This window comes from Caretta caretta, chromosome 11 (assembly GCF_965140235.1).
Source record: "Caretta caretta isolate rCarCar2 chromosome 11, rCarCar1.hap1, whole genome shotgun sequence".
Classification (NCBI taxonomy): Eukaryota; Metazoa; Chordata; order Testudines; family Cheloniidae; genus Caretta; species Caretta caretta.
Genome location: NC_134216.1, coordinates 80,813,902 through 80,841,859, shown reverse-complemented (window position 1 = coordinate 80,841,859; position 27,958 = coordinate 80,813,902). Strand labels below are relative to the sequence as shown.

The following is a 27,958-nucleotide window of genomic DNA, read 5'->3' as shown; positions in this document are numbered from 1 at the left end:
CCACCTCCACTCTGCCTCTTCCTCCAGGCCCCGCCCTGACTCCGCCTCTTCCCACCTCCGCTCTGCCTCTTCCCCTAGGCCCTACCCTGACTCCGCCTCTTCCCACCTCCGCTCTGCCTCTTCCCCCAGGCCCCGCCCTGACTCCGCCTCTTCCCACCTCCGCTCTGCCTCTTCCCCTACGCCCTGCCCTGACTCCGCCTCTTCCCACCTCCACTCTGCCTCTTCCTCCAGGCCCCGCCCTGACTCCGCCTCTTCCCACCTCCGCTCTGCCTCTTCCCCCAGGCCCTGCCCTGACTCCGCCTCTTCCCACCTCCGCTCTGCCTCTTCCCCCAGGCCCCGCCCTGACTCCGCCTCTTCCCACCTCCACTCTGCCTCTTCCCCCAGGCCCCGCCCTGACTCCGCCTCTTCCCACCACCGCTCCACCCTGACTCCACCTACACTCCTTCCCCCAGGCCCCGCCCTGACTCCACCTCTTCCCACCTCCGCTCCGCCTCTTCCCCCAGGCCCCGCCCTGACTCCACCTCTTCCCACCTCCACTCCGCCCTGACTCCACCTCCACTCCTTCCCCTAGGCCCCACACTGACTCCACCTCTTCCCACCTCCACTCCGCCTCTTCCCCCAGGCCCCGCCCTGACTCCGCCTCTTCCCACCTCCACTCCGCCTCCTCCCCTAGGCGCCTCCCTCACATCCGCCTCATCCCACCTCCGCTCCGCCTCTTCCCCCAGGCCCTGCCCTGACTCCGCCTCTTCCCACCACCGCTCCGCCTCTTCCCCCAGGCCCTGCCCTGACTCCGCCTCTTCCCACCACCGCTCCGCCTCTTCCCCTAGGCCCTGCCCTGACTCCGCCTCTTCCCACCACCGCTCCGCCTCTTCCCCTAGGCCCTGCCCTGACTCCGCCTCTTCCCACCACCGCTCCGCCTCTTCCCCTAGGCCCTGCCCTGACTCCGCCTCTTCCCACCACCGCTCCGTCTCTCCCCCTAGGCCCCGACCTGACTCCGCCTCTTCCCACCTCCACTCCGCCTCTCCCCCTAGGCCTCTTCCTCACGCCGCCTCTTCGCACCTCCGCTCCGCCTCTTCCCCCAGGCCCTGCCCTGACTCCGCCTCTTCTCACCACCGCTCCGCCTCTTCCCCTAGGCCCTGCCCTGACTCCGCCTCTTCCCACCTCCACTCCACCTCTTTCCCTAGGCGCCTCCCTCACATCTGCCTCTTCCCACCTCCGCTCTGCTTCTCCCCCTAGGCCCCGACCTGACTCCGCCTCTTCCCACCTCCACTCCGCCTCTCCCCCTAGACTCCGCCCTGACTCCACCTCTTCCCACCTCTGCTCCGCCTCTTCCCCCAGGCCCTGCCCTGACTCCACCTCTTCCCACCTCCACTCTGCCTCTCCCCCTAACCCTGCCCTGACTCCACCTCTTCCCACCTCCACTCCACCTCTTTCCCTAGGCGCCTCCCTCAAATCCGCCCCTTCCCACCTCCGCTCTGCCTCTCCCCCTAGGCCCCGCCCTGACTCCACCTCTTCCCACCTCCGCTCTGCCTCTCCCCCTAGGCCTCGCCCTGACTCCACCTCTTCCCACCTCCGCTCTGTCTCTCCCCCTAAGCCCCGCCCTGACTCCACCTCTTCCCACCTCCGCTCTGCCTCTTCCCCTAGGCCCTGCCCTGACTCCGCCTCTTCCCACCACCGCTCCGCCTCTTCCCCTAGGCCCTGCCCTGACTCCGCCTCTTCCCACCACCGCTCCGTCTCTCCCCCTAGGCTCCGCCCTGACTCCGCCTCTTCCCACCTCCACTCCGCTTCTTCCCCCAGGCCCTGCCCTGACTCCGCCTCTTCCCACCTCCACTCCGCCTCTCCCCCTAGGCCTCTTCCTCACGCCGCCTCTTCCCACCTCCGCTCTGCCTCTTCCCCCTAGGCTCCGCCCTGACTCCGCCTCTTCCCACCACCTCTCCGTCTCTCCCCCTAGGCTCCGCCCTGACTCCTCCTCTTCCCACCTCCAGTCCGCCTCTTCCTCTAGGCCCCGCCCTGACTCCGCCTCTTCCCACCTCCACTCCGCTTCTTTCCCCAGGCCCTGCCCTGATTCCGCCTCTTCCCACCTCCACTCCGCCTCTTCCTCTAGGCCCCGCCCTGACTCCGCCTCTTCCCACCTCTGCTCTGCCTCTTCCCCCAGGCCCTGCCCTGACTCCGCCTCTTCCCACCTCCACTCCGCCTCTTCCTCTAGGCCCCGCCCTGACTCCGCCTCTTCCCACCTCCACTCCGCTTCTTCCCCCAGGCCCTGCCCTGACTCCGCCTCTTCCCACCTCCACTCCGCCTCTTCCCCCAGGCCCTGCCCTGACTCCGCCTCTTCCCACCTCCTCTCCGCCTCTTCCTCTAGGCCCCGCCCTGACTCCGCCTCTTCCCACCTCTGCGCCGCCTCTCCCCCAGGCCTCTTCCTCACGCCCCCTCTTCCCATCTCTGCGCCGCCTCTCCCCCAGGCCTCTTCCTCACACCCCCTCTTCCCACCTCCGCTCTGCCTCTTCCCCTAGGCCCCGCCCTGACTCCGCCTCTTCCCACCTCCACTCCGCTTCTTCCCGCAGGCCCCGCCCTGACTCCGCCTCTTCCCACCTCCACTCTGCCTCTCCCCCCAGACGCTGCTCTCAGTCTGCATGGGCACTGCCAGCTGGACCGTGATATGGGGCAGCAGCTGCTCTCAGGCACCCCAGTTCCCCACCCAGGGCAGGTGGAGGCTCATGGGCTCCCCACAGCTGCCTGGGCTCCCCAAATTGCTTTTACCACAGTCCAGGACAGTGATCCCCACACTGTGGGGTGTCCCAGCCATACGGCTGGCCCCACTCCCAATGCAACCCCACTCCTGGCCCCTGACTGCAACCTCTGGACCCACCACAACCCCTGGCTCTTGCTCCTGGCTCTGGCCTTGGCTCCCAGGGTGGGGTGGAGACCAGGTAAGTGTTGGGGCCCCTGACCTTGGGTGGCCATCCAATCTGTTTTGGCCTCGGGTCCCAACTTTTTTGACAAAACTGGAGATTTGTTCCATTTGCTTTTGCCAACTGATCATCAGTTGCCAAGAGAAAACTTTATGAATACCCAGTTTTGCCAAAAAGGGATGGGGGGGGCAGCAGGGGGCCTGGGTGGGGCTGAGGGAAGGAAGGGCAAGGGGGCTCAGCCAGCTCGACATGGAGGGCTGGGGGGAAAGAGAGAGGGGGCTCGGCCACCTGCACGGAGGTTTGGGGGGAAGGGAGAGGGGGCTCGGCCAGCTCCGCACGGGGGGTAAGGGAGAGGGGGCTCGGCCAGCTCCGCGCTGGGGTTTGGGGGGTAAAGGGGGGGGCTCAGCCGGCTCCGCGCGGGGGGCTGTGAGGGAAGGAAGGGAGGGGGGCTCGGCCGGCTCCATGCGGGGGGCTGGTGGGGAAGGGAGCGGGGGCTCAGCCGACTCCGCACGGAGGTTTGGGGTGGAAGGGAGCGGGGGCTCGGCCGGCTCCACACGGAGGTTTGGGGGGGAAGGGAGAGGGGGCTCGGCCGGCTCCATGCGGGGGGCTGGCGGGGAAGGGAGAGGGGGCTCGGCCGACTCCGCACGGAGGTTTGGGGTTGAAGGGAGAGGGGGCTCGGCCGGCTCCGCACGGGGAGCTGGGGTGGAAGGGAGAGGGGGCTCGGCCGGCTCCGCACGGAGGTTTGGGGGGAAGGGAGAGGGGGCTCGGCCAGCTCCATGCGGGGGGCTGGCGGGGAAGGGAGAGGGGGCTCGGCCGGCTCCGCGCGGGGGGCTGGGGGGGAAGGGAGGGGGTGGAGGAAAGGAGGGACTCAGTGAGCAGCAGACGGGGGGGCACAGGGAGGGGTGGAGGAAAGGAGGGACTCAGTGAGCAGCAGACGGGGGGGCACAGGGAGGGGTGGAGGAAAGGAGGGACTCAGTGAGCAGCAGACGGGGGGGCACAGGGAGGGGGTGGAGGAAAGGAGGGACTCAGTGAGCAGCAGACGGGGGGGCACAGGGAGGGGTGGAGGAAAGGAGGAAGACAGGACTCAGAAAGCGCCAAAGCGGGCAGGGGAGCGGGGTGGAGGAACTCAGCAAGGAGCAGGTGGTGGGGGTCTCAGAGGGGTCTTGCGGTTCAGTGGCCTGCGAACGGTAGTGTCTCAAGGAAGGGGGTGGAGGGACGTGCGGGGTGGGTGGGCCTTGGGGGACGGGGCTCAGTGGGGCTGGGGCTGACCCAAGGGACGTGGTGGGGAGAGGGGAGTGGCGAGGAGGCCAAGCAGGGGCTGGGCAGAGCCGCGGTCAGGCCTCGGGGAGCTTCCGGCGCGCTGCTCAGCCTCCCCAAAAGCCAGAGCGACGTGGCGCCACCCCCAGCCGTGCGGGCAGTAGCACACCTTTGCCGAGACGCCACCTCTTACAAGCGACCACTTTTGCCAACTTCCATGAGTGGTCGCTCTGGGCACGTGTTACCCTAATTTCTTAAATGGTCAACGGCTGGGGCCCCTCCTTTGGTGTTCTCTGGAGCCCCTTCCTCTGCTTTGCCTTCTCCACGCTTGGACACGTTCTTGCTTAGGGGAGAGCAGGGAATGGGGCTGTCCGAGCCATGCCTGGCGTGGCTGCCCGCTCCGGTCCCCAGCAGTGACCCGAGAGCCTCCAGCACCGGTGCCATGTTTACAGGGCTCAGTGCAGGGAGGGAGGCCCGGCCCAGCCTGCATCCCAACTTCAGGGAGACTCAGTGCAGCCAACTGCTCCAAAGAGATATGCTGCGCCACTCGCTGGTGCCTGCTTGGTGCTCCCACTTGCCTATCACAGCTCCCCGGCCTCTGCTTGGCGTGCAAGGCAACTCCCCACCTCTCCCTATTGCGCTTGAGCCATCCAAGTCAGAGCGGCTTCGTCCCAGGAAGGGTGTTTAAATGTGCATTTGCTAGTCGCTGACTGGCCCATGCAAAGAGCACCTGGGGCTGTAATTGGAGGCCGGACCAGGAGCTCCCCTCCTTGCTAGGCTGTGCCACGGGGGTGAGTCTTGCCACACTCTCAGAAACTCCCCAGCCCCTGTGTGGGGGGTTGAAGTAGGTGGTACATACCAGCCCCATACCCACCGCCCGCAGCCATCGCTCTCTCCCCTCTGCCTTCAGAGCTGGGTGGCCGGAAAGCAGTGGCTGCTTTGACCTTTGTGTTTAGAGGAGTGGCTATGGCCCCCACAAGCCCTCCCCCCCAGCACTGCTCCCGGGGTGTGTTCGTTCAGTGTGCTGCCCAGCTCTGCGCAGATAGCGGGTCCCGCAGACATCGACAGCCCGACCCAGTGTCGCTAAGTGCTGAAGGCTGGAACGTCCTCTCCTTCCTGACGCTGCCAGGAACGGCTCAGTCGGTGGCGGGACTGCCCACTGCCCCCTCGGCTGAACAAAGAATTAAGGCAAAGTGCCCTGACATTTATAGACTGAAACAAACATCTAGAATACACAACTAACACCCCACCTTAGGTGTGTCCTGACAGCGATTTGTCACCTCCCCTTCCTCCTGATATCTTGGACGCAACATTCCTCTCCATTGATTTGTCAAACCAGCTTGTACTAGCCTGGGCTGTATCTCTATGAGCTGGGCTATAGTTATGTAGATCTCTAGTGCCCGGTACACTAGCAACAACTTTGCCAAATTCATGTACTGGGCAGTGAACTTGTGAGCATCTGCTTTAATACATGGCCTGGCTTGGTTTCACAGCCTCTGGTTCAGGACTCAGATCTTGCGCCAGGCCCACTGCTCCAGGCTTCTTCTCTCTACTAACCCCCAATCTATGGTGATTACTGAGGGTGGCAGTTCTCCTCCCAACCTGAGGGAATCCTACATTAGTCAGTAATTAGAGACAGAACAAACCTGTGAACATTGAGGAGAGTTTATAGCCATATTTGACAATTAAGAGAAAGTGAGGAAAAATCGAAGAAGATTTACACACATTAGCTAAGCAGACAGGAAAAAAGAAAAATCTGAAAGGTTTCATAGCAAACGGGTCTTTAAAGCAAAACCACACAATCTTTATGCAGAGATTATGTCAGTAACCCATCAAGAGAGGGAAAGTGATCAGCATGGGGCGGGAGGGGTGCAGTAGAATTCAGTAAGTGAAGAAAGGGGGGAATCTGTGCAGCAATATTTGATGATTGGAGAGAAAAGCGGCAAGATTGCAGGGTAGAATATCTGCAGGTTAAATTATTCCATGGTGGAGTAGGAAAAGTGAATGGGAAGTATGTCAACTTTAGCCTCAAAATATTATAGTAAAAGCATGTTCTTAACGGTGCACAGTTGAGCAGTCTCAGTTACCATTGCCAGAATCAAGGATGTCTGGGCTCTGTTAATTCAGCCCCCATGTGTCTGTGCCTTGCCATATAATCTCCAGTGACAGGACCACACATTGCAGCGCTCATTAACGCAGGACCCTGCCTCATTCAGGGTACATCTACCCTGCAAAGCCCCCCAAAACAACACAAAAAACCACTGCAGTGAGTCTCAGGGTCTGGGGCAGGCGACTCAGGATTGTGGGGCTCCGTCCGCAGGGCTAAAATAGCAGTGTCAAGGCTCGGGCTGGAGCCTGAGGTCTGAGATTCTCCCTCCTTGCCAGGTTTCAAAGCCCAGGGTCCCACCTGAACCCAAACACCCACATTGCTATTTTAGCTCCAAAGCCAAGTCAACCGGCCTGTGCTCTGAGATTCCCTGACTCGGGTCTTTATTTGCAATGTAGACGAACCCTGAGGGAATTTTAAGCTCTGAAGTCTCTGAGGGAGCCAACATGTCCCTGACCCATCTCTGGAATTCAGTGGCTCCCCTTGACTTGCCCCAGGGCCGTAATGGAGCTGTGTGTGTAAATGGCAAATCACCCCCAAACAAACATCTCCCCTCTCTCTGTGTCACCCTCTCTGCTCTGTCTTAATTACTCTGGGCAAAACACCCTGATTCCCTCCGACAACCCATGTGTGGGGTTAATTACATTTTCTCTGTCTGTGTCCCAAATTGTTCCTTTTCCTTCTCTGTTTGTGGTGCTGGAAACTTTAAAATTGAAATCCATGTTCTGGGGCTTCTCTGCAGACCTTATCTGGGCTGAGCTATGACCTGCAGACTCAGAAATAACAACACTTAGATGCCCCATGAAAGATAAAATCCGTCTTCGGTTTGAGGCTCTGCCACATCCTGGGTGCAATCCAGACCGGGCAGATGAGACATGCCAGCTCTCGTGAACTGATCCCAAGAGTCACCATTTCTGAGTCAAATTAAGCCTCACGCAGAGATCTCCTGGTAGAACGCTCAAATGTCAGGGTTTTTTTTCCACCTGAGGCACATTCTTAAAATGGGTTTCCAGCCAAACAGGAGTGACCTGTCCTAAACAAAGGAATGTGCTTCCTCCATAAGGCAGTTACTTCTACAGCACTTGGAAAGACCATGAGAAATCTCTTACATAGCAGGTAAACAAAGTTAACAAGTGGGGGGGAAGGGAGAACTTCAGCTGAGATAGAAAGAAGCGGGGAGGGGCCAACCCTCAAACAAGCAATTTAATCAGCTGGAAAAAAAAAACCCTGACATGTGAGAGCTCTAAAAGTGAAGCTTCAATGTTACTTTGAAATTCTGTCAGCTGCCCCAGATGCGGCAGGGCTCCAGCTGTCAGCCCCAGGTGGCTGCTCCCCTGCTATCCTAGGACGTGGGAGAGGGGACCCCACTGCAGCCCCCCCTTTCTGGGAAGGGTGAAGGACCCTAAGGAGCAGAGATGAGGCTGGGGGCTGTAGGAGGCTGAAGTGAGGCGGATGGGGGCTGATGGGGGGGGGCTGCATGGATGGTGGGTTCTGAGCTGGGATGGGATGAGTGCTGGGAGGGTGCACTGAGTGCAGTGGGGGTCAGTGGGGTGGGGGGACTGGAGTGATGGCGTGGTGACGATGGCGGCTGGGGGGTTGAACTGGGGGGCTGAATTGAGGGGTTGGGTGGGGACAGAAGTGATGGGGGGTTGGGGAGACAGGATTAATTGCTGGGCAGGAGACGGGCACTTGTGGGCCGAGAGCTCCTGTAGCAGGGACCAAAATCACCTTATCCAGTATGTGAGAGAGTGCGGGACACTGATTCTCACATGGGCACACACTAAGCTCTGATGGGCAGGGGAGGGGAGGTCAAACAAGACTGACCTACAAACACAGTATAAACTTTTATTAAAATCTCATGACTTCTGGGCAATTTCATGATTTTGGGAGGTCAGACTCATGATTTTTGATCTCCCCAAATTAGCAATACTGCACTGATGGGCAAAGAGAGAGGTAGCAAATTATGACAGGACCCTGTTGCCTGATTTTAGGAGGTTAATATGAGTTAGCTCATATGGATTATAGGCTCAGATCAGAAGATAAGAAGTTTCTTGTCCCAGAATCAGGCTACATAGAGTTTGCGAGGACCCTTGGGATGTACAACAAGGACACTCACACTGAGACAAATGTAGCCTTAAAGACTTTTATAGAGATACATGGAATAGTAACCAAACAGCAATCAAGTCTTAAAATGATCAGAGTTGCAAAGGCAATAATGTTGGTCTAGAGATACATGTGATATTATGCACTATCAAGCTTTGGATTAATACACTCACAGTCTTGCATTATAACCAGGGCTGACGACAGAATTGCCGGGCTCCTGGGCAAAGGGGGAGCATGACTTTGGGCCCCTGGAAGGGGCAGGGCCTCATGCAGAAGGGGCGGGGCTTCAGGCTTCCTGTAGCCTCCCTTTTGCCCCCTCTCCCCATCAGCAGCATTGGGTGCCCCCTACTGCTGCTGGCCTGGCCAACGATTTAAAAGTGGCCAGGAGCCCCGAGCTGCCAGAGGCACTGCTACTGCTCTTTAAAAGCAGCAAGGAGATTCCTGCTGCTGCTTCCCTGGCCGCCCTGGGAGTCCCGGGCCCTTTTCAGTGACCCGGGCCCCTGGGCAATTGCCCCCCCTTTGCACCACGCCCTGCCGTCAGCAGCCCTGTTTATAACCCGGAGGTAAGAGACCAAGGACCGGCCTTGCCTCTGGCATGCCACGAGAGTTCAGGTCCAGGTCCCTCAATTCTTGAGTGAGAAGGACAGAGCTTATGAGAAGCTAGAGAGCTAAGAGCTATTGAAGACTGACAAAACTAACTTAAGAGTTTTACTTATCTGACTGACTTAACACTTACAGTTCAGAACTAACAGAGTAATAAACCAAAGGGCAATAAAGAGAGAACTAAGAAGCCTCTTAGGCATGGTGGGTCACCCTTGTCACAGAGCTTTAACACCTGAGCCCTCTTTCTATGTCCAAACTTCATTTCCTCTCCCACAGAAATGTTGGGGTACCCTTACTTCGTAGGCTGGTACGTTTGTATATATTGATAACATATATACACATATTCATGACATTAGCTCATTCTCTTATTTCTGCCCTACCTGGTTATTTCGGTTCTTTTCCAAGTTCCAAGTTGAGGCATGCCTGTTAAGTTTAAAGAGGGTATGCAGTTAGGTAGTCCCGCATACCACCCTGCTTCAACACATCCTTTACCTATCTGGGTTAAAGGTTGCAACCACATATGGACCTTATGCTTTTACTCATCAGCACCTATCTAGGTGAAAGGTCCTAAACTGACATACACTAACTTTGCCTTAAAACAACATACAGGGCGTGGCCTGTAGGTCCCTTGCACTGCAGCCAAAAATACTCTAATATAAATCTCTACACATTTTATAACCTATTATAATAAAACAAATAGTCAAACCCATAAGAAAATAAGAATCCCATAAGAAAAGATATATAGGCAAATAAGCAAGCTAGCCCTATAGGCTTCAATATCCTCAATCTATCACAACTTTCTACCCCGGTCTAGGAGATGGGGAAAGGTAGAGAATGGGGAAAGGTAATCGTGTTGGGAATGTCCCTAGCCATCAGAATTTACCAGCCCCGGACCACAGGATGGAGAAAGAGCGAGATGGGAAAACGATGATAGAGGAACCCCATTCATCACAGTCTGTTACCGCGGGAGCAGAAAGTGGGGAAAGGTGAGAAGTACCAAACTGTGGTGGGAATGTCTCCACCCATCACAACTTACTGGCCTGGGACTGTAGGGCGGGGAAAGGCAGAAGCAGCAAACTGTGACAGGGCAGCAAAGGAGGGATGCACCCATGTACCAGAGCAACTTGTGCAGGCAGAGTTACACTGGCAGGGGAGGAGCAGGGAGCCCTGCGGGGGCAGGAGGGAGAACTGGAGGGTTTTCCCTACAGCCCAGGGGCAGGGTAATTTTTTCCCTACAGCTAACACCAGAAGAAGCTGGTGGCAGAGCGCTGACAGCTCCATGGCCCGAACTAGGGGACCAGCCCTTGCAGCTCAGCCCAGGGCTCGCAGACGGTGACATGCTGTGGGGAAAAGAGACCCAGTGATCCAGCACGCGAGGACCCCGGAGGCACTGAGCGGAGGAAGCCTGGGGCCCAGCCTGGCAGCAAAAGGGAATTGCGGTCGCGGCCTCACCAGCCCCCCGGGCCTCGGCTGCAGCCGCTGGGGCCCCTCGAGCCCTGGCTGCAGGCGGGGGAGGGACATTCCCGCTGCCCCCCCCCCCCCCCCAAGAGACTCTCCCTGTGCAGAGATCCCAGCTCGGCCCCCCTGACTGGGATCCTGAGCCCTGCCCCCCAGCAGTGCCCCATGGGGAGAGAAGGGGAGACCTGCCCCCGCAGGGAGATGCTCTTGGTGCAGCCTGTGCGGGGCAAAGGGGCCCCGGGCTGCTCCCAGCGGGGTGGCTGCAAGTTCCTGCCTCAAGCAGAGGGAAGCTGCTACAGCTCCCAGGGTTTGGAGGGGATGAGGGGGGGCAGCGAGATGTGGGGAGCCGAAAGGGGAGCAGGGGGCTGTGATAGCCAGAGGGCATTGAGGGGAAAATGGGAATGTGGTAGGGGGCAGGAGGGGGTTGAATAGGGATGTGGAAGCGGGGATGCAGGGGGTGCGAGGGGGCCATGGGGATGTGGGAGGGGGGAATAAGAATGCAGGGGGCAGGGGGTGGGGCCGCTGGAGGGAGACTGGGAGAACACACAGGTATCAGGGGGAGAATTCTGGGGTTCAGGGGAGCAGAGCTGGACAAGAGAGAAACTCTGAGTGTCTGATAAAGGGAAGGAAAGGGGGGGGATGTGAGGGAGGGGCTGTGGGGAGACTGGAGGGAGAACATGGAGCAAGCGCAGACTGGCTGGGAAGGGCAGGACCAGAGGGCAGGAGGCGGGAGGGGGATGGAGAGAGATACAATGGCAGCTCCCCCAGGCCAAGGGGTAGGAGAGGGGGAGGGGGCTGCCCAGCCCAATCCTTTCTCCTAGAAATGGTGAAACAAACACTGGGGGAGGGTGGACACTGGCAGGGGACTTCTGCCTAAGGGCTCAGCATTTACAAGGCAAATATCCACCCACACAGCCACCCTGCTCCCCACCACACACACACCCTGCTCATTGCTCACAATTTAGTCTGGTTTCAGAGTAACAGCCGTGTTAGTCTGTATTCGCAAAAAGAAAAGGAGTACTTGTGGCACCTTAGAGACTAACCAATTTATTTGAGCATGAGCTGTAGCTCACGAAAGCTCATGCTCAAATAAACTGGTTAGTCTCTAAGGTGCCACAAGTACTCCTTTTCTATATACACAGAGACCATGAAACAATACCTCCTCCCACCCCACTCTCCTGCTGGTAATAGCTTATCTAAAGTGATCATCAAGTTGGGGCATTTCCAGCACAAATCCAGGTCTTCTCACCCTCCGCCCCCCCCCCCCCACACACACAAACTCACTCTCCTGCTGGTAATAGCTTATCCAAAGTGACCACTCTCCCTACAATGTGCATGATAATCAAGGTGGACCATTTCCAGCATAAATCCAAGTTTAACCAGAACGTCTGGGCGGGGGATGGGTAGGAAAAAACAAGGGGAAATAGGCTACCTTGCATAATGACTTAGCCACTCCCAGTCTCTATTTAAGCCTAAATTAATAGTATCCAATTTGCAAATGAATTCCAATTCAGCAGTTTCTCGCTGGAGTCTGGATTTGAAGTTTTTTTGTTGTAAGATAGCGACCTTCATATCTGTAAAAAGAAAAGGAGTACTTGTGGCACCTTAGAGACTAACCAATTTATTTGAGCATGAGCTTTCGTGAGCCACAGCTCACTTCATCAGATGTGTACCGTGGAAACTGCAGCAGACTTTATATACACACAGAGAATATGAAACAATACCTCCTCCCACCCCACTGTCCTGCTGGTAATAGCTTATCTAAAGTGATCAACAGGTGGGCCATTTCCAGCACAAATCCAGGTTTTCTCACCCTCCACCCCCCCACACAAATTCACTCTCCTGCTGGTGCTAGCCCATCCAAAGTGACAACTCTTTACATAATCAAGTCGGGCTATTTCCTGCATAGATCCAGGTTTTCTCACATCCCCCCCACCCCCATACACACACAAACTCACTCTCCTGCTGATAATAGCTCATCTAAACTGACCACTCTCCAAGTTTAAATCCAAGTTAAACCAGAACATCTGGGGGGGGGGGGGTAGGAAAAAACAAGAGGAAACAGGCTACTTTGCATAATGACTTAGCCACTCCCAGTCTCTATTTAAGCCTAAATTAATAGTATCCAATTTGCAAATGAATTCCAATTCAGCAGTTTCTCGCTGGAGTCTGGATTTGAAGTTTTTTTGTTTTAAGATAGCGACCTTCATGTCTGTGATTGCGTGACCAGAGAGATTGAAGTGTTCTCCAACTGGTTTATGAATGTTATAATTCTTGACATCTGATTTGTGTCCATTTATTCTTTTACGTCGAGACTGTCCAGTTTGACCAATGTACGTGGCAGAGGGGCATTGCTGGCACATGATGGCATATATCACATTGGTGGATGTGCAGGTGAACAAGCCTCTGATAGTGTGGCTGATGTGATTAGGCCCTGTGATGGTGTCCCCTGAATAGATATGTGGGCACAGTTGGCAACGGGCTTTGTTGCAAGGATAGGTTCCTGGATTAGTGGTTCTGTTGTGTGGTATGTGGTTGTTGGTGAGTATTTGCTTCAGGTTGGGGGGCTGTCTGTAGGCAAGGACTGGCCTGTCTCCCAAGATTTGTGAGAGTGTTGGGTCATCCTTCCGGATAGGTTGTAGGGCCTCTCCTTCTGCCCCTCCACCCTCACGAACATGATACAGTTCTGTGGTGACCTAGAATCCTATTTTCGACGTCTCCGACTCAAGGAATATTTCCAACACACCTCTGAAGAACATACTAATCCACAGAGGCCTCCCTACCAACATTACAAAAAGAAGGATTCTAGGTGGACTCCTCCTGAAGGTCGAAACAGCAGACTGGAGTTCTACATAGAGTGCTTCCGCCGACGTGCACGGGCTGAAATTGTGGAAAAGCAGCATCACTTGCCCCATAACTTCAGCCGTGCAGAACACAATGCCATCCACAGCCTCAGAAACAACTCTGACATCATAATCAAAAAGGCTGACAAAGGAGGTGCTGTTGTCATCATGAATAGGTCGGAATATGAACAAGAGGCTGCTCGGCAGCTCTCCAACACCACTTTCTACAAGCCATTACCCTCTGATCCCACTGAGAGTTACCAAAAACAACTACAGCATTTGCTCAAGAAACTTCCTGAAAAAGCACAAGATCAAATCCGCACAGACACAACCCTGGAACCTCGACCTGGGATATTCTATCTACTACCCAAGATCCATAAACCTGGAAATCCTGGGCGCCCCATCATCTCAGGCATTGGCACCCTAACAGCAGAATTGTCTGGCTATGTAGACTCCCTCCTCAGGCCCTACGCTACCAGCACTCCTAGCTATCTTCGAGACACCACTGACTTCCTGAGGAAACTACAATCCATTGGTGATCTTCCTGACAACACCATCCTGGCCACTATGGATGTAGAAGCCCTCTACACCAACATTCCACACAAAGATGGACTACAAGCCATCAAGAACACTATCCCCGATAATGTCACGGCTAACCTGGTTTCAGAGGAACAGCCGTGTTAGTCTGTATTCGCAAAAAGAAAAGGAGGACTTGTGGCACCTTAGAGACTAACCAATTTATTTGAGCATGAGCTTTCGTGAGCTACAGCTCACTGCATCAGATGTATACCGTGGAAACTGCAGCAGACTTTATATACACACAGAGAATATGAAACAATACCTCCTCCCACCCCACTGTCCTGCTGGTAATAGCTTATCTAAAGTGATCAACAGGTGGGCCATTTCCAGCACAAATCCAGGTTTTCTCACCCTCCACCCCCCCACACAAATTCACTCTCCTGCTGGTGCTAGCCCATCCAAAGTGATAACTCTTTACATAATCAAGTCGGGCTATTTCCTGCATAAATCCAGGTTTTCTCACATCCCCCCCACCCCCATACACACACAAACTCACTCTCCTGCTGGTAATAGCTCATCTAAACTGACCACTCTCCAAGTTTAAATCCAAGTTAAACCAGAACATCTGGGGGGGGGGTAGGAAAAAACAAGAGGAAACAGGCTACCTTGCATAATGACTTAGCCACTCCCAGTCTCTATTTAAGCCTAAATTAATAGTATCCAATTTGCAAATGAATTCCAATTCAGCAGTTTCTCGCTGGAGTCTGGATTTGAAGTTTTTTTGTTTTAAGATAGCGACCTTCATGTCTGTGATTGCGTGACCAGAGAGATTGAAGTGTTCTCCGACTGGTTTATGAATGTTATAATTCTTGACATCTGATTTGTGTCCATTTATTCTTTTACGTAGAGACTGTCCAGTTTGACCAATGTATATGGCAGAGGGGCATTGCTGGCACATGATGGCATATATCACATTGGTGGATGTGACGGCTTGTAGTCCATCTTTGTGTGGAATGTTGGTGTAGAGGGCTTCTACATCCATAGTAGCCAGGATGGTGTTATCAGGAAGATCACCGATGGATTGAAGTTTCCTCAGGAAGTCAGTGGTGTCTCGAAGGTAGCTGGGAGTGCTGGTAGCGTAGGGCCTGAGGAGGGAGTCTACATAAGCCAGACAATTCTGCTGTCAGGGTGCCAATGCCTGAGATGATGGGGCGCCCAGGATTTCCAGGTTTATGGATCTTGGGTAGTAGATAGAATATCCCAGGTCGGGGTTCCAGGGGTGTGTCTGTGCGGATTTGATCTTGTGCTTTTTCAGGAAGTTTCTTGAGCAAATGCTGTAGTTGCTTTTGGTAACTCTCAGTGGGATCATAGGGTAATGGCTTGTAGAAACTCGTGTTGGAGAGCTGCCGAGCAGCCTCTTGTTCATATTCCGACCTATTCATGATGACAACAACACTATCCCCGATAATGTCACGGCTAACCTGGTGGCTAAACTTTGTGACTTTGTCCTTACCCATAACTATTTCACCTTTGGTGACAATGTATACCTTCAGATCAGCGGCACTGCTATGGGTACCCGCATGGCCCCACAGTATGCCAACATTTTTATGGCTGATTTAGAACAACGCTTCCTCAGCTCTCGTCCCCTAAAGCCCCTACTCTACTTGCGCTATATTGATGACATCTTCATCATCTGGACCCATGGAAAAGAAGCCCTTGAGGAATTCCACCATGATTTCAACAATTTCCATCCCACCACCAACCTCAGCCTGGTCCAGTCCACACAAGAGATCCACTTCCTGGACACTACAGTGCTAATAAACAATGGCCACATAAACACCACCCTATACCGGAAACCTACTGACCGCTATTCCTACCTGCATGCCTCCAGCTTTCACCCTGATCACACCACACGATCCATCGTCTACAGCCAAGCTCTGCGATACAACCGCATTTGCTCCAACCCCTCAGACAGAGACAAACACCTACAAGATCTCTGTCAAGCTTTCTTACAACTACAATACCCACCTGCAGAAGTAAAGAAACAGATTGATAGAGCCAGAAGACTTCCCAGAAGTTACCTACTACAGGACAGGCCTAACAAAGAAAATAACAGAACGCCACTAGCGGTCACCTTCAGCCCGCAACTAAAACCCCTCCAACGCATTATTAAGGATCTACAACCTATCCTAAAGGATGACCCAACACTCTCACAAGTCTTGGGAGACAGGCCAGTCCTTGCCTACAGACAGCCCCGCAACCTGAAGCAAATACTCACCAACAACCACATACCACACAACAGAACCACTAACCCAGGAACTTATCCTTGCAACAAAGCCCGTTGCCAATTGTGCCCACATATCTATTCAGGGGACACCATCACAGGGCCTAATAACATCAGCCACACTATCAGAGGCTCGTTCACCTGCACATCCACCAATGTGATATATGCCATCATGTGCCAGCAATGCCCCTCTGCCATGTACATTGGTCAAACTGGACAGTCTCTACGTAAAAGAATAAATGGACACAAATCAGATGTCAAGAATTATAACATTCATAAACCAGTCGGAGAACACTTCAATCTCTCTGGTCACGCAATCACAGACATGAAGGTCGCTATCTTAAAACAAAAAAACTTCAAATCCAGACTCCAGCGAGAAACTGCTGAATTGGAATTCATTTGCAAATTGGATACTATTAATTTAGGCTTAAATAGAGACTGGGAGTGGCTAAGTCATTATGCAAGGTAGCCTGTTTCCTCTTGTTTTTTCCTACCCCCCCCCCCCCCAGATGTTCTGGTTTAACTTGGATTTAAACTTGGAGAGTGGTCAGTTTAGATGAGCTATTACCAGCACGAGAGTGAGTTTGTGTGTGTATGGGGGTGGGGGGGAAGTGAGAAAACCTGGATTTATGCAGGAAATAGCCCGACTTGATTATGTAAAGAGTTGTCACTTTGGATGGGCTAGCACCAGCAGGAGAGTGAATTTGTGTGGGGGGGGTGGAGGGTGAGAAAACCTGGATTTGTGCTGGAAATGGCCCACCTGTTGATCACTTTAGATAAGCTATTACCAGCAGGACAGTGGGGTGGGAGGAGGTATTGTTTCATATTCTCTGTGTATATATGAAGTCTGCTGCAGTTTCCACGGTATGCATCTGATGAAGTGAGCTGTAGCTCACGAAAGCTCATGCTCAAATAAATTGGTTAGTCTCTAAGGTGCCACAAGTACTCCTTTTCTTTGTGTCCAACCAGAGTCTCGAGAGCAACAGCAGGCAGAGTCCGACTGATACTTACTTTGGTTTGTTTTTCTGTTCAGTTCAGGCTCAGTCAGTTCAACAAAATTATGGCTGAGGGTCCATTCTCATTCACGTATGAAATACCTGTGTGAGTCCAGAGGGGAAATGAGATCAGCATTGACCTGACTGTCCCTGGGGGCTGCAGGGGCAGCAGACGGGGGGCTCAGTCATTAGCTGCCCCCAGCAGAGGGTCTGGTCATTGCTCAGGCCGAGGAGGCCGGTGTCAGCCTCTCTCTGAGCTCGGGATACTGGAGCCCTAGAGCTCGTTGGGCCTCCTGGGGCAGATGCTGCTGCTGCCTCCGTTGTGATCTGGGAGGCCGGGCTGAGCAGTTGCTGCTCCCCCAGTGGGGTCTGTGCTGGGACAGACCATCACTAAACCTCCCTCTATGGCCAGGCGACGGGGGACGTCCTCCTGGGGCTGGAACCAACCCCGGGGGCGGCCCTATGTGGTCATTGTGGGCTTTGAGTGTGGGCCCAGTGTGGCAGTGCCCTAGTGTACCCAGAACTGAATCTCAGAAACATTTTTCATTTTGATCACATACCTCTACATGACTAGCTGCATTGCCATACGCAGCTCCCTCAGCCCCAGTTCTTCTCACTGAGCTGTACACCCATGTGGGTTTACCAGTGTCCACAGGGAGTGGAACTTTCATAGTGATCAGGGGAACCACCCCACAGATTTATCTCCTTCCTCATTCAGACCTTCTATAGCCATGTCTCCAGTCCCACCCCATGTCACCAGTCACAGTATGTCGTCCTAGTCTCAGCTGAAAGTTCCAAAGCCAGCAGGTACCTGATCAATTCTGACAAATCCCTCCCTCAGCACCCATCCTGCAATTTGAGCAAGCCACTTGCAAACACCATTTCCCCAAAGTGAGGACTTAGCCCTCGGGAAGCTGAAGACACCAACCTTTCTCCCTCTGCTCCCATCTACATGCTAGTCTATTACCTGATCATCACCACCACCTCTCCCCATGCTTGTTTCCTTTCTACTTTGGACATGCTCCTCAACCAGCTGGGGCTATTCTCCCACTGCAAACCTGACCTGCTTCCTCCTTTCCGGCTTCCCTTGACATTCCTTTCCTATGGGTGATCTCTGTTCCTTGAGGTTAACTCCAGTTTCTTTATCTGCTCTAGCTTAATGGCCCGCAGTAGTCACAGAGCCACCTGCAGCATCTCTGGCTACAGCCATGGGGCCAATTTCCAGAGGCTAACCTTAGATAGCTGCAGCTGGTAGCAAGGGAAGGGTGGCAATTACAAGGCTGAGCATGCTTGAACCTTGCAACAGTGGCACTAGGGACTCTAAATCCTCAGTGCCAGCCCTAGGCAGCTGCAGACTCTGCAGTTAAGTGCTTCCCTCCTCTAGGCCATGGCTTTAAGTACCTGAGATGCCCATCACCTGCAGCAGGGGCACTAATTCCCATACACCCCTCAGCTAGCACGTAGTCATGCAGAAAGTGAATGATTTTGAAGGCTGGGGTGCAGGAGGTTCCCATCCCTGAGCAGCAGCTCTGCAACAAGCTCACATGGCCCCCTGCCGCTGTGGGACCAGGACCCTGTGAAGACAGTGGAGTTACCCTGTGTATAACCAGTTCTGTCCAAAGCCTGTTGAAGTGACTGGGAGTCTTTTCATGGTCTTTGATGGGTTGTGCATAGAAGCAAAGGACCCCATTCTCGACCCTGGGAGCAAAGCGCATTCTGTGCTGCACTGGTTTACTATGGTAACAGTATAAGGCCTCACATTACCCAGTGAATAAGCAACACCTCCCACAGCACCTAACTTTTTCTGAGAGGCCTCCTGCCCGATTAAGAACTGTAAACCTGCTTTGCTTACCAAGGCTGAAAATATCTGGTAGTGTGGTCACAAAAGCAAGGCTCTTCTGAATTCAGGAGGGATTTTGGATGTGCACAGAACACAGACAGGACTGGTTCCCGCACGGTTACAGAACTGTGGTAAAGTGGAACAATTTTCAGCTTGTGTGATTGGAGGATATCTGGATCCATATGATAAGACTGTCCTAGATAAATGAGGAAAAGTTGAGGTGCCTTTGTTATTCTTTTCTTCCGCTCTTCATTTCTGTGGGGAATTTCCCAGTGCAATATTACTGTCTTCCTTTTAAACAAAAAAAAACTAAAGAAAAAATGGTAATGGCTGTTGAAAATAGCAATTCCAGTCCGAGTTAGCACTGGGAAGACCCCAGCATTTGTCTCTCAATTTTATCCAGTTTTTCTACAGCAAGTTACAGCGGATCAGCATTTTTGATTTGGGAGAAATGAAGTAACAGCAGCCTAAATTGAGCTTGAGCACCCCTGAATGTTGAGTGTGTTCAAATCGGGAAGGAAGGTGCTAGATTCCCCTTTCTGAATACTGGATAAATCTGGAAAGGAAAAGCCAATTTCTGCTTCCACAGCTCAGACCTGGCAATCCTCCTGCGGGCCTGGTACTGCACCTAAAGGTGCCCAGGCCCTCTAGCCTCCCCTCCCTTACTTTTCATTTTAACTTCTCCTGGTGGGGTCCCCAGGACCCCCCTTGCTAGGCGTCAGACAGAGAGGGGCACTGCTCACTCAGTCCACCCAGTTCCTTCCTTGGGGGCTGCCAGGCGAGGTCACCCCGGCGCCCCTAAGCCAGCCTGGGGACGCCTCGGAGGGCGACAGCGGGGCCAAAGCCTCGGGCAGGCCCGCTCCCCATTCACAGCGCCCGCACCCGCCCGCTCCCCCTGCCCGGCCAGCTGCGGCCTCGCCCGCCGTGCAGAGCGGCCCAGGGAATGCTGGGAAATGTAGTTCCCGCCCGGCCCCGCGGCCGGCTCTCCCGGGGGGGGCAGCGGGCCAGGGAACTACAGCTCCCAGCGCCCCGCGGTTCTCGGCTCCCGGCCGCCGGGGGCGCGGCGCGGCGAGGGGGCGGAAGCGGGGCAGCCCGGTACGTCGGGGCCGGCGGGGCGGAGTGGGGCGGGGGGAGCCCGGCGGGGGCCGCTCCAGCCCGCGGGGACAGCGAGTGGGGCGGGAGCTGGGGAGAACGGACCCAGAGAGCGGGGGGAGGTCCGTGGGGGCCGGGGGGGTTGGACTGTCTGTGCAGCCGGGAGATATACGGGGGGGGGGTTAATTTCATCCCGTCCCTGTTTGTGCCCCCCCCCCCCCCGTCCCTCGCTCGCTGCCCCGTCGGGAGGTGGCGTCCGGGGAGCCCCCGCCTTTCCCGACACGGGCTCGCTGGCCTCTCCTTTTTGCCCTGTTTTTCCCCAGAAGTCTCACATGGCCATTTAAAGCCTCTGATTTGGGGGGGTCCCACCCGGGGGGGTCCCCCCCGGGGGTTTCCCCGCGTTTCCCACCCATTTGATCAGCAGCGATTTGTCCTGGTTTAGGTGGGAAGTTGTTGCCCTGGGCCATTCCCCAAGAGGGATCGGGGTTCCTGGGGGCTGTTCGGGGGAGCCCTGAGACAGCTGCCTCGGGGATGGGGTGACCGTTCCCTGCTAGCAAGGGGGCACGGCGGGGCACGGGAGGGGAAGGAAGGAAGGAGCGAGTCCCCCATGGAGCCCGCCCAGCCCCCTTGGTTCTGCTGTCCCCTAGCATGTTGTTCAGAGACTTTGTTACTGGGAGGCTTGAAAATCTCTCTGTGGGCTTAGCTGGCGGGGGGGGGGGGGGGGGGCAGGTCTACGCTGGAATAAAGAGATCAAACGTTTTCCCAGCCTGGCAGAATCGAGGGTGTCTGTCTGCTGGGAAAGAACCTGGGGGAATTGTGGTGTGAGATTAACTGAAGCCTGTTCTGAAACCTCCCCCATTTCCCTTCTCGCCCGGCCAGGCTGCAGAACGACTCCACGTTTCGCTCCAGCTCATCCTGTCCTCCCAGGGCACAGGCAGAGAAATGGCTGCAGCCGATCCAGTTCAGGTAGGGATTACTGGGGGATGGCTGGGGGGTTCCTGCAGGGGGGAGAGAGGAAGCAAATACGCGGGCGGTGGGAAAGTTTGGGTCGTCTGCTTTGGAGGTTGGAGTGGTCAGGAAATTCACGGGGTGGAGAAAGGGAGGAGGCCAGGGTGTGGTAAACCTGCTGGAACTTGTTTAATATGTGGCCTAGATTCTAGTACCAGAGCCATGAGGTCCGGAGGTGGAAATGCCCTAATTTATAGAAGAGGACACAACCCGCCTAGTTGGGGCTAGGAAAACGGACCAGACTAACCAGCAGCTGCTATGAGATATGAAGGTGGCACCCAGCAGTGAGGCTTAGGGAGGTGACTTGGCCCCTCATATCCAGCTCCTCACAATGAGGAGGGTGTTGGGCTTCCTACCAAGGAGCTCTCCCTGGACCCTGCTAGGGCTCCACCTCCTGTATCAGTCTCTGGCTAGTAGGTGTGTGATGGATCTGCTGGGAGAGACAAGGGGCTCTCTCTTCATCCCCTCACCCTGGTGTTTCCTGGATGCTCTGAGTGGGGTGGGGGTGGGACTGTGGTGACTGCGAGCTACTCAGAGCTTCCGTTTGATTGGCTTCTCCCCCCCGTGAATAGTGGGGTGTGACTGGGCAGCAGGTCCCGAGTGTTTGATTCTTGCTCTTTCAGGGGCCGGTGACCTTCGAGGAGGTGGCTGTGTATTTCACCAGGGCAGAGTGGGCTCTGTTGGACCCTGCTCAGAGAGCCCTCTATGGAGATGTCATGCAGGAGAACTATGAGGATGTGACCTTCCTGGGTAAGGGTTCCTATCCCCTCGGTTCTTAGATGGGGAAATCTGAGTTAAGGTTCACGTCATCCCCACAATGCAATCTCTACTCTGCACTGTTTCAGCATTACCTGACTTTTGGTTTTACTAGTTGGTGCCCCAACCTGGCCCCACCCCCGCCCCTAAAGCCCCACCACTGAGCCCCCACCCCAACTCCATTTCTCTCTGCTCCTCCCATCCTGGTGGCTCTGTCTAGCAACCACCCACACCCACATACTCAAAGTGGCCCAGGAGGTTCTCCCTCCTCAGGGTAGGAAGGGTGGCCTAGTGGTTAAGGCACAGGCCTAGGGTTCAGATGTTCTGGTTTTGATTCTCTGCTTTGCCACAGACTTCCCGCTTAGCTTTGAGAAAGTCACTTCACCTCTGGGTGCCCTAGATCCCACCTGCCCAATGGGGCTAATGCTGACCCAGCTTCCTAGGCTAAATCCATTCATGCCTGTGTGGTGATACAGGCAACGGAGGTATCAAGGTTTTGGCATTCACAGCACCCCTGGCAAGGAGTTCCGCAAGCTGACTGTATGTTGTGTATAGAAATACTTCCTTTTGTTTGTATCCCATCAGCTCTAAGACACCTGAAGGTGTATTTCCAGAACATACAAATGTTTTCACCTTTCTCCAGTGACAGTGCCTTCTTTTCCTATAAAATACTCAGGAATTAGAAATCAGCTCTTAAACACTGCAATCCATTTGTACAATGCATTTGATATTTCTCCAGCACAAGTGAAAACACACTTCAGTTCAAGGTATAGTAAAGATTCAAAACATAAAAACAAATTTAAAAAATTGAACTCACACTTACAAATGACCGATCGAAAAGCCTGTTTTAGCCTCTGGAGACTGTTCACTTTTATAATGTGATATAGAAATCCTGAGTATGTATCTACAGTGACCCAACTGGATGAGTCTTAACTATGCCTTAATGAAAATACAATATGACGCTCTACATCTTAAATGTTAAGAAAATTTGCCCTCTAAACAATGTCATTTCAAGGGCATACTCAAATATTATGGAAGCTAGTAAAGGGACCTGTTCTAAGGCTGTAAAAACAGGTAGAACTAAGAGCACTCCAGGAATTGTTTTAAAAAAAATATCCCCAGGATCCACAGACCAATTGAAGAAAGCAAACATTGTTATTTTGGGATTGAGAAGCAGAGCTCTGTACAATAACTTCCTCTGATTTCCATCGGGAACAATTGAAATGTCTATTTCACCAAAATAGGACTGAATTATTCTATTATAGACTAAATAGAACTGAAATAGACTCTTAAACTGACTCGCTTTGTGGGAGAGCCTTAAGGAGATCAGCATCATCAGATCCCTTCTCTCGGCCAAGGCTTGCCGGAACCTGCTCCCTCCTGACTCATCCTATCAGCTGGGTGACAAGGAGCTCTTTCTCCAGACAGTGATTTGAGTGCCCCTCTGGACCCCGGGCTGCTTGTGTTGTTGCTGGCTGCGGGGGCTGGCAGGGGGGTTTCTAAGGTAGCTTAAAATTGTAAAATGCTACCTTAGGCACAGGGTCTCAGCTGCTCAGCTGGAGGGGGCATTTGAGAACCTTATTAAAGACCCTCTGTGTGCGAAGGGGTGGGAGTGGACAGAACGGTACAGCTCTCCCCTCCCGCTCCCAGTCACGGAGCTGCAGCAGCCTGCACAAGGGGGAATTTACATCTCCCAGCTGCTGCTCTGGGGGACAGCCCTACCAGCAAAGCAACTTCTAGCTCCTCTCGCAGCAAAGGGCTTCCGGATCCTCCGGTGCCAGCGGGGACAGGGAGCAGCAGTTCATTTTCTGGCTGTGCTAGGAAACTCAGGGAGGAGCAGAAGCCCTCTCTGCCCGCCCTAAATGGTGCCCAGCTCCCTCTGCCCTGGAAAGGGATCACCTTTCCCTGCTGGGGGAGCCGGGCGAGGAATTACAGCCACATACTGCTGCAGCGGATCTCATCTGCGGGCTCCGTGGTCAGTGGGTGAACAGCTGGCGTGGGGAGGCTGCTCCCCTGCCCCTTCTATGCCCACCAAACTGATTGGTTGGAAACAGTTAATCCTGCTGCCCTGGGACAGGTTGAGGGGGCCCCGCTGCATGCACAAAGGCTGATTTGTGCACTTCTCTTCCTGCCACAGTCACAGCTCTGCCGAGCTGCTCCAGCTGATCCTCTCACCAGTCGGTTACCACTGACACAGTGCACACAGCTGGGGGGCATGCAGATAAATCTGGTTTCCCATCTGTGGAACACAACAGAAACAATGACAAGTTCTCTTAGTCCTCTCTCATGTCTATTGTAGAGTCATAGATTTTATGGCCAGAAAGTACTATTCATCCATCAAATGGGGAGTCCTGTATAAGACAGGCTATAGAATTTCATCTAGCTGTTGCTGTATTCAGCTGAACACCTTGTGTTTGAATAAATCATCTTCCAGAAAGGCAGCCAGTCTTGACGTGGAGACTTCCTGAAATGGAGAAGTTTGTAAATCTTTACACCAGCCTTACTGAACTATTTCCCATTGTTAGTGCCAGCTCAAGGGTTAAGAAAGGGGAGAGTTAAGGTTGTGTTGCAGGTGTGGCATGTATTTAAATGTATCATTTCCTAGTTTTCAAAGGTTTGTTTTTACCTACCATCCACATGCTGGGAGGACATGAAACAGCACTGGGCAATGTTAACGACATGAATGTAGTTCATGGGTATTTAATTACCTTGATTTTTTTAGTGGATTTTTTGCCAGTATAACTGTATCTACCTTAGAGCTTTTCCTGACACAGCTATGATAGTTAGCGGTGTGATTTTTCACATCCCCATCTGACAGAGCTATGCTGGCAAAACTTTTAAGTGTAGACTGGGAAGACTGTGTGTGTGGATTTTAGAGCACTTTAAAATATGATTGAACCCAAATATTTTGTAATCAGAGGGCAAAACTTTCAAGGCCGAACTTCTGCTGAATGCAAGAAAAATGGACAACATGTGTTGTCTGAAAGGTAGCAGATGTGGGGCTCAGTCTCACATTCATGGGTATAGCTCAGGTTCAAAGACCAGACCCAATCCAAAGCAACATCCAACCCTTGAGCCAACTCAAAGAAACAATGGGGGCCACCTACTAACTGAGATCAACGCCAAGTGATTGAGATCAATCGGGGGAAATCAGAACCGTAGTTTCAGCTCCAGCTGTGTGCAAGCAAATGTTACCAGAGCAAGATGATTTTGTAAAATGCTACCTTAGGTGTGGGGACTGTATCTTAGGAAGCTCTTTAACAAATCACCCCATAATTGGACCACAAACTCTTCCCTGAGTGCCCATGAAAAATTTGTCCAGCAAATTTCAAGACATTCCGAAGAAACCTGTGGAATTTAGGGTAGTTAGAATAGTTGGTCTTTAAACAAAAAATAATATTTCTATTGACCTAGCTCTTGCCTCTGGGGGATGTGGATGGCCTACCCTGACAGGAAAGCCCAGTGTCTACCCTAACGCCCTACAGTTTCAGTGTCTCAAGTGTAGACAAGCTCTGAGATGCGACATTCAATGATGCCCCTCCCACCCCCGGCAGTCCCTCCTATTCCTTACTGCGCTGAACCCCACCAGCCCCTGCTCAATGGTCCCGGCTGTCCTACAACTCTCCCATTCTCTCTGGGTTTCCCTCTGTCATAAAGAAGCAGGTCCAAGGTAACTTCCCTTCTGGCTGGAGCCTTAACTTCCTGGAACATGGAGTTACTGCCTATGTGTTTTAGGAGCCTCTTTGCTGAGCAGTGTCTGGCTGTGTGTGTTCCCAGCAGAGACGGGGATAGTTAAATCCCTCATAAGCAGAGTCTCCTGCACCTAGGGAGCTGCCCCCAGGATTTCACTGCTGTAAAATGGGCTGGGGTTAAAGTAATAGAAACTTCTTTGCAGCAAACGTCCGTGAATTCCTCTGATCTCCCGTGTTTTCTTTCCCCTGAGCAGGGTTTCCAGTTTCCAAACCTGATGTGATCTCCCAGCTGGAACGAGGGGAGGAGCCGTGGGTCCCAGATCTCCAGGGCTGTGAGGAAGGAAAGATCCTGAGAGGTGCCTGCGCAGGTGAGGGATCATTAAACCAACTCGAAGCTCTCAGTGCCTGAAAGGAAACAGCTGGGACGCCCTAAAAGCCTCCTGAGCTCTCGGGGTTCAAGAGTATCCCCAGGAGGTCTTGTATCCTCAGGGCAGCTGTCGCTCATGACTTCTTACGCATCCTGACTGACACCTGGCAGCAGCTCCCTCCCTGAGGGGATGTGAAGGCAGAATTGTTCCCCTCCTCTATCCCCTATGGGAGTAAATTTACAAGAATCCAGCTACTTGGTTGCTTTTCTGTCTCTCCAGCTCTAATTTTGGTTTGTTTCCCCCTTTTCCATCCAGTTTCTGAGGTTTCTCTCTCTGTCCCAATAGGTTCTGGGATGGTGAGTGAGGAGAAGAAGCAGAATCCTCAGCAAGAAGATTCTGAGGAAGTGGAACCACGTGGGGGATTATTGCAAGGCTCCAGAGGGAACGTGTCCAGGCATCTTGTGCAGGGGAAAGCCTGTGAGAGTCAGCACAGGCCAGAGAGGGAGCAGAGAAACAAGCCAGTGGAGAAAGTGGGTAAATTCATTAATTGTCAGGGAACTCACCAGGACCTCATGGAAACCGCAGCCCAGCAGCGAATACCTACAGGAGAGAGAAAAAATACATGCAGTGAATGTGGAAAACATTTCACTAGCCATTCAGGCCTTATAAAACATAAGAGAATCCACACTGGAGAGAGGCCCTATGGATGCAGTATGTGTGGGAAAACCTTCAGTCAGAGCATTCACCTTATTCGACATCACAGGATCCACACAGGAGAGAGACCCCATGAATGCAGTGAGTGCGGGAAAACCTTCACTCTGAGCTCCACCCTTATTAATCATCAGAGGATCCACACAGGAGAACGACCCTTTAAATGCAGTGAGTGTGGGAAAAAGTTCACTCAGAGCTCAGGTCTTGTTAAACATCAGAGAATCCACACAGGAGAGAAACCTTATGAATGCTGTGAGTGTGGGAAAAGTTTCACTGACAGATCAGATCTTATTAATCATCAGAGGATCCACACAGGAGAGCGACCCTATAAATGTAGTGAGTGTGGGAAAAAGTTCACTCGGAGCTCAGGTCTTATTACACATCAGAAGATCCACACAGGAGAGAAACCCTACAAATGCTGTGAATGTGGGAAAAGCTTCATTCAGAGCTCAGCCCTCAATAAACATCAGAGGATCCACACAGGGGAGAGAACCTACAAATGCTGTGAGTGTGGGAAAAGCTTCAGTCAGAGCTGTCACCTTATTCGACATCACAGGTTGCACACAGGAGAGAAACCCTACGAATGCAGTGAGTGTGGGAAAAGCTTCACTCAGAGTTCAGCCCTTAATAAACACCAGAGGATCCACACAAGGGAGAGACCCTACGAATGCTGTGAGTGTGGGGAAAGCTTCTCTGTAAAGTCAGACCTTATTGAACATCAGAATATCCACATGGGAAGGATACTTCATCAATGCTCTGAGTGTGGAAAAACTTTCACACAGAGTTCATCCCTTAATACACATCAGAGGATCCACACAGGAGAGCGCCCCTATGAGTGCTGTGAGTGTGGGAAACAGTTCAGTCAGAAATCAACCCTAATTACACATCAAGCAAGGCATACAGGAGAGAGACCCTATCAGTGCTGTGATTGCGGGAAAGGCTTCAGTGTGAGCTCAGACCTCATTGTACATCAGAGAATTCACACGGGAGAGAGACCTTATAGATGCTGTGAGTGTGGGAAAAGTTTCACCCGGAGCTCACCCCTTAAAAGACATCAGAGTATTCACAGGAGAGAGACACAGCATAGAAACTCTGTGTAGGGCAGAGAAAAGATTTTTAAAAAACCAGAACACATTTGCTAATTCCCACATAGTGACCTTTTGGTTTGTTTGCACTATTTGTGTCACTCTGTTCTCTCAGATCCCTCGTGTGTTGCCCACTTGTGCCTTTTACAGGTCGCCCTTCTCTAGGGTGAATCCTATGGTCCTTTCTGCCAACTCCTTTCTCCTGTGAGTCATTGGAGTGTGTGTCCTTCCAGCAAGGAGTTTCCATCAGCCCCAGGTGGGGGACCACAAGTAGCCTCACTGAGTGAAAATGGACTAGGGTTTTCTCTCTTACTGTAGGATTTCCTTG

At 53.3% G+C, this 27,958-nt stretch overlaps 1 protein-coding gene and 1 long non-coding RNA gene across 5 annotated transcripts in view; one reads left to right on the top strand and one right to left on the bottom strand.

Moving 5' to 3' along the window:
- Positions 1–27,690, top strand: part of LOC125644663 (uncharacterized) — a 45,984-nt gene extending 18,294 nt beyond the window's left edge. Inside the window, 5 exon segments of the mRNA XM_048868941.2 lie at positions 19,919–20,132; positions 20,890–20,976; positions 21,642–21,768; positions 25,721–25,834; positions 26,180–27,690. Of these exon segments, the coding sequence (XP_048724898.2) occupies positions 19,919–20,132; positions 20,890–20,976; positions 21,642–21,768; positions 25,721–25,834; positions 26,180–27,645 (2,008 nt within the window). The 3' untranslated portion in view covers positions 27,646–27,690.
- LOC125644686 (uncharacterized) lies at positions 9,076–19,809 on the bottom strand. Of its 4 annotated transcripts, none has more exons than XR_007359092.2 (3): positions 18,931–19,809; positions 17,095–17,180; positions 9,076–9,402 (listed from the first exon to the last, which is right to left on the bottom strand). It is a non-coding gene; the product is annotated as an uncharacterized LOC125644686 (long non-coding RNA). The 4 variants fall into 4 exon arrangements; XR_007359090.2 differs by lacking the exon at positions 9,076–9,402 and adding an exon at positions 11,583–12,011; XR_007359091.2 differs by lacking the exon at positions 9,076–9,402 and adding an exon at positions 12,365–13,317.
- Positions 27,691–27,958: the final 268 nt, after the last annotated feature.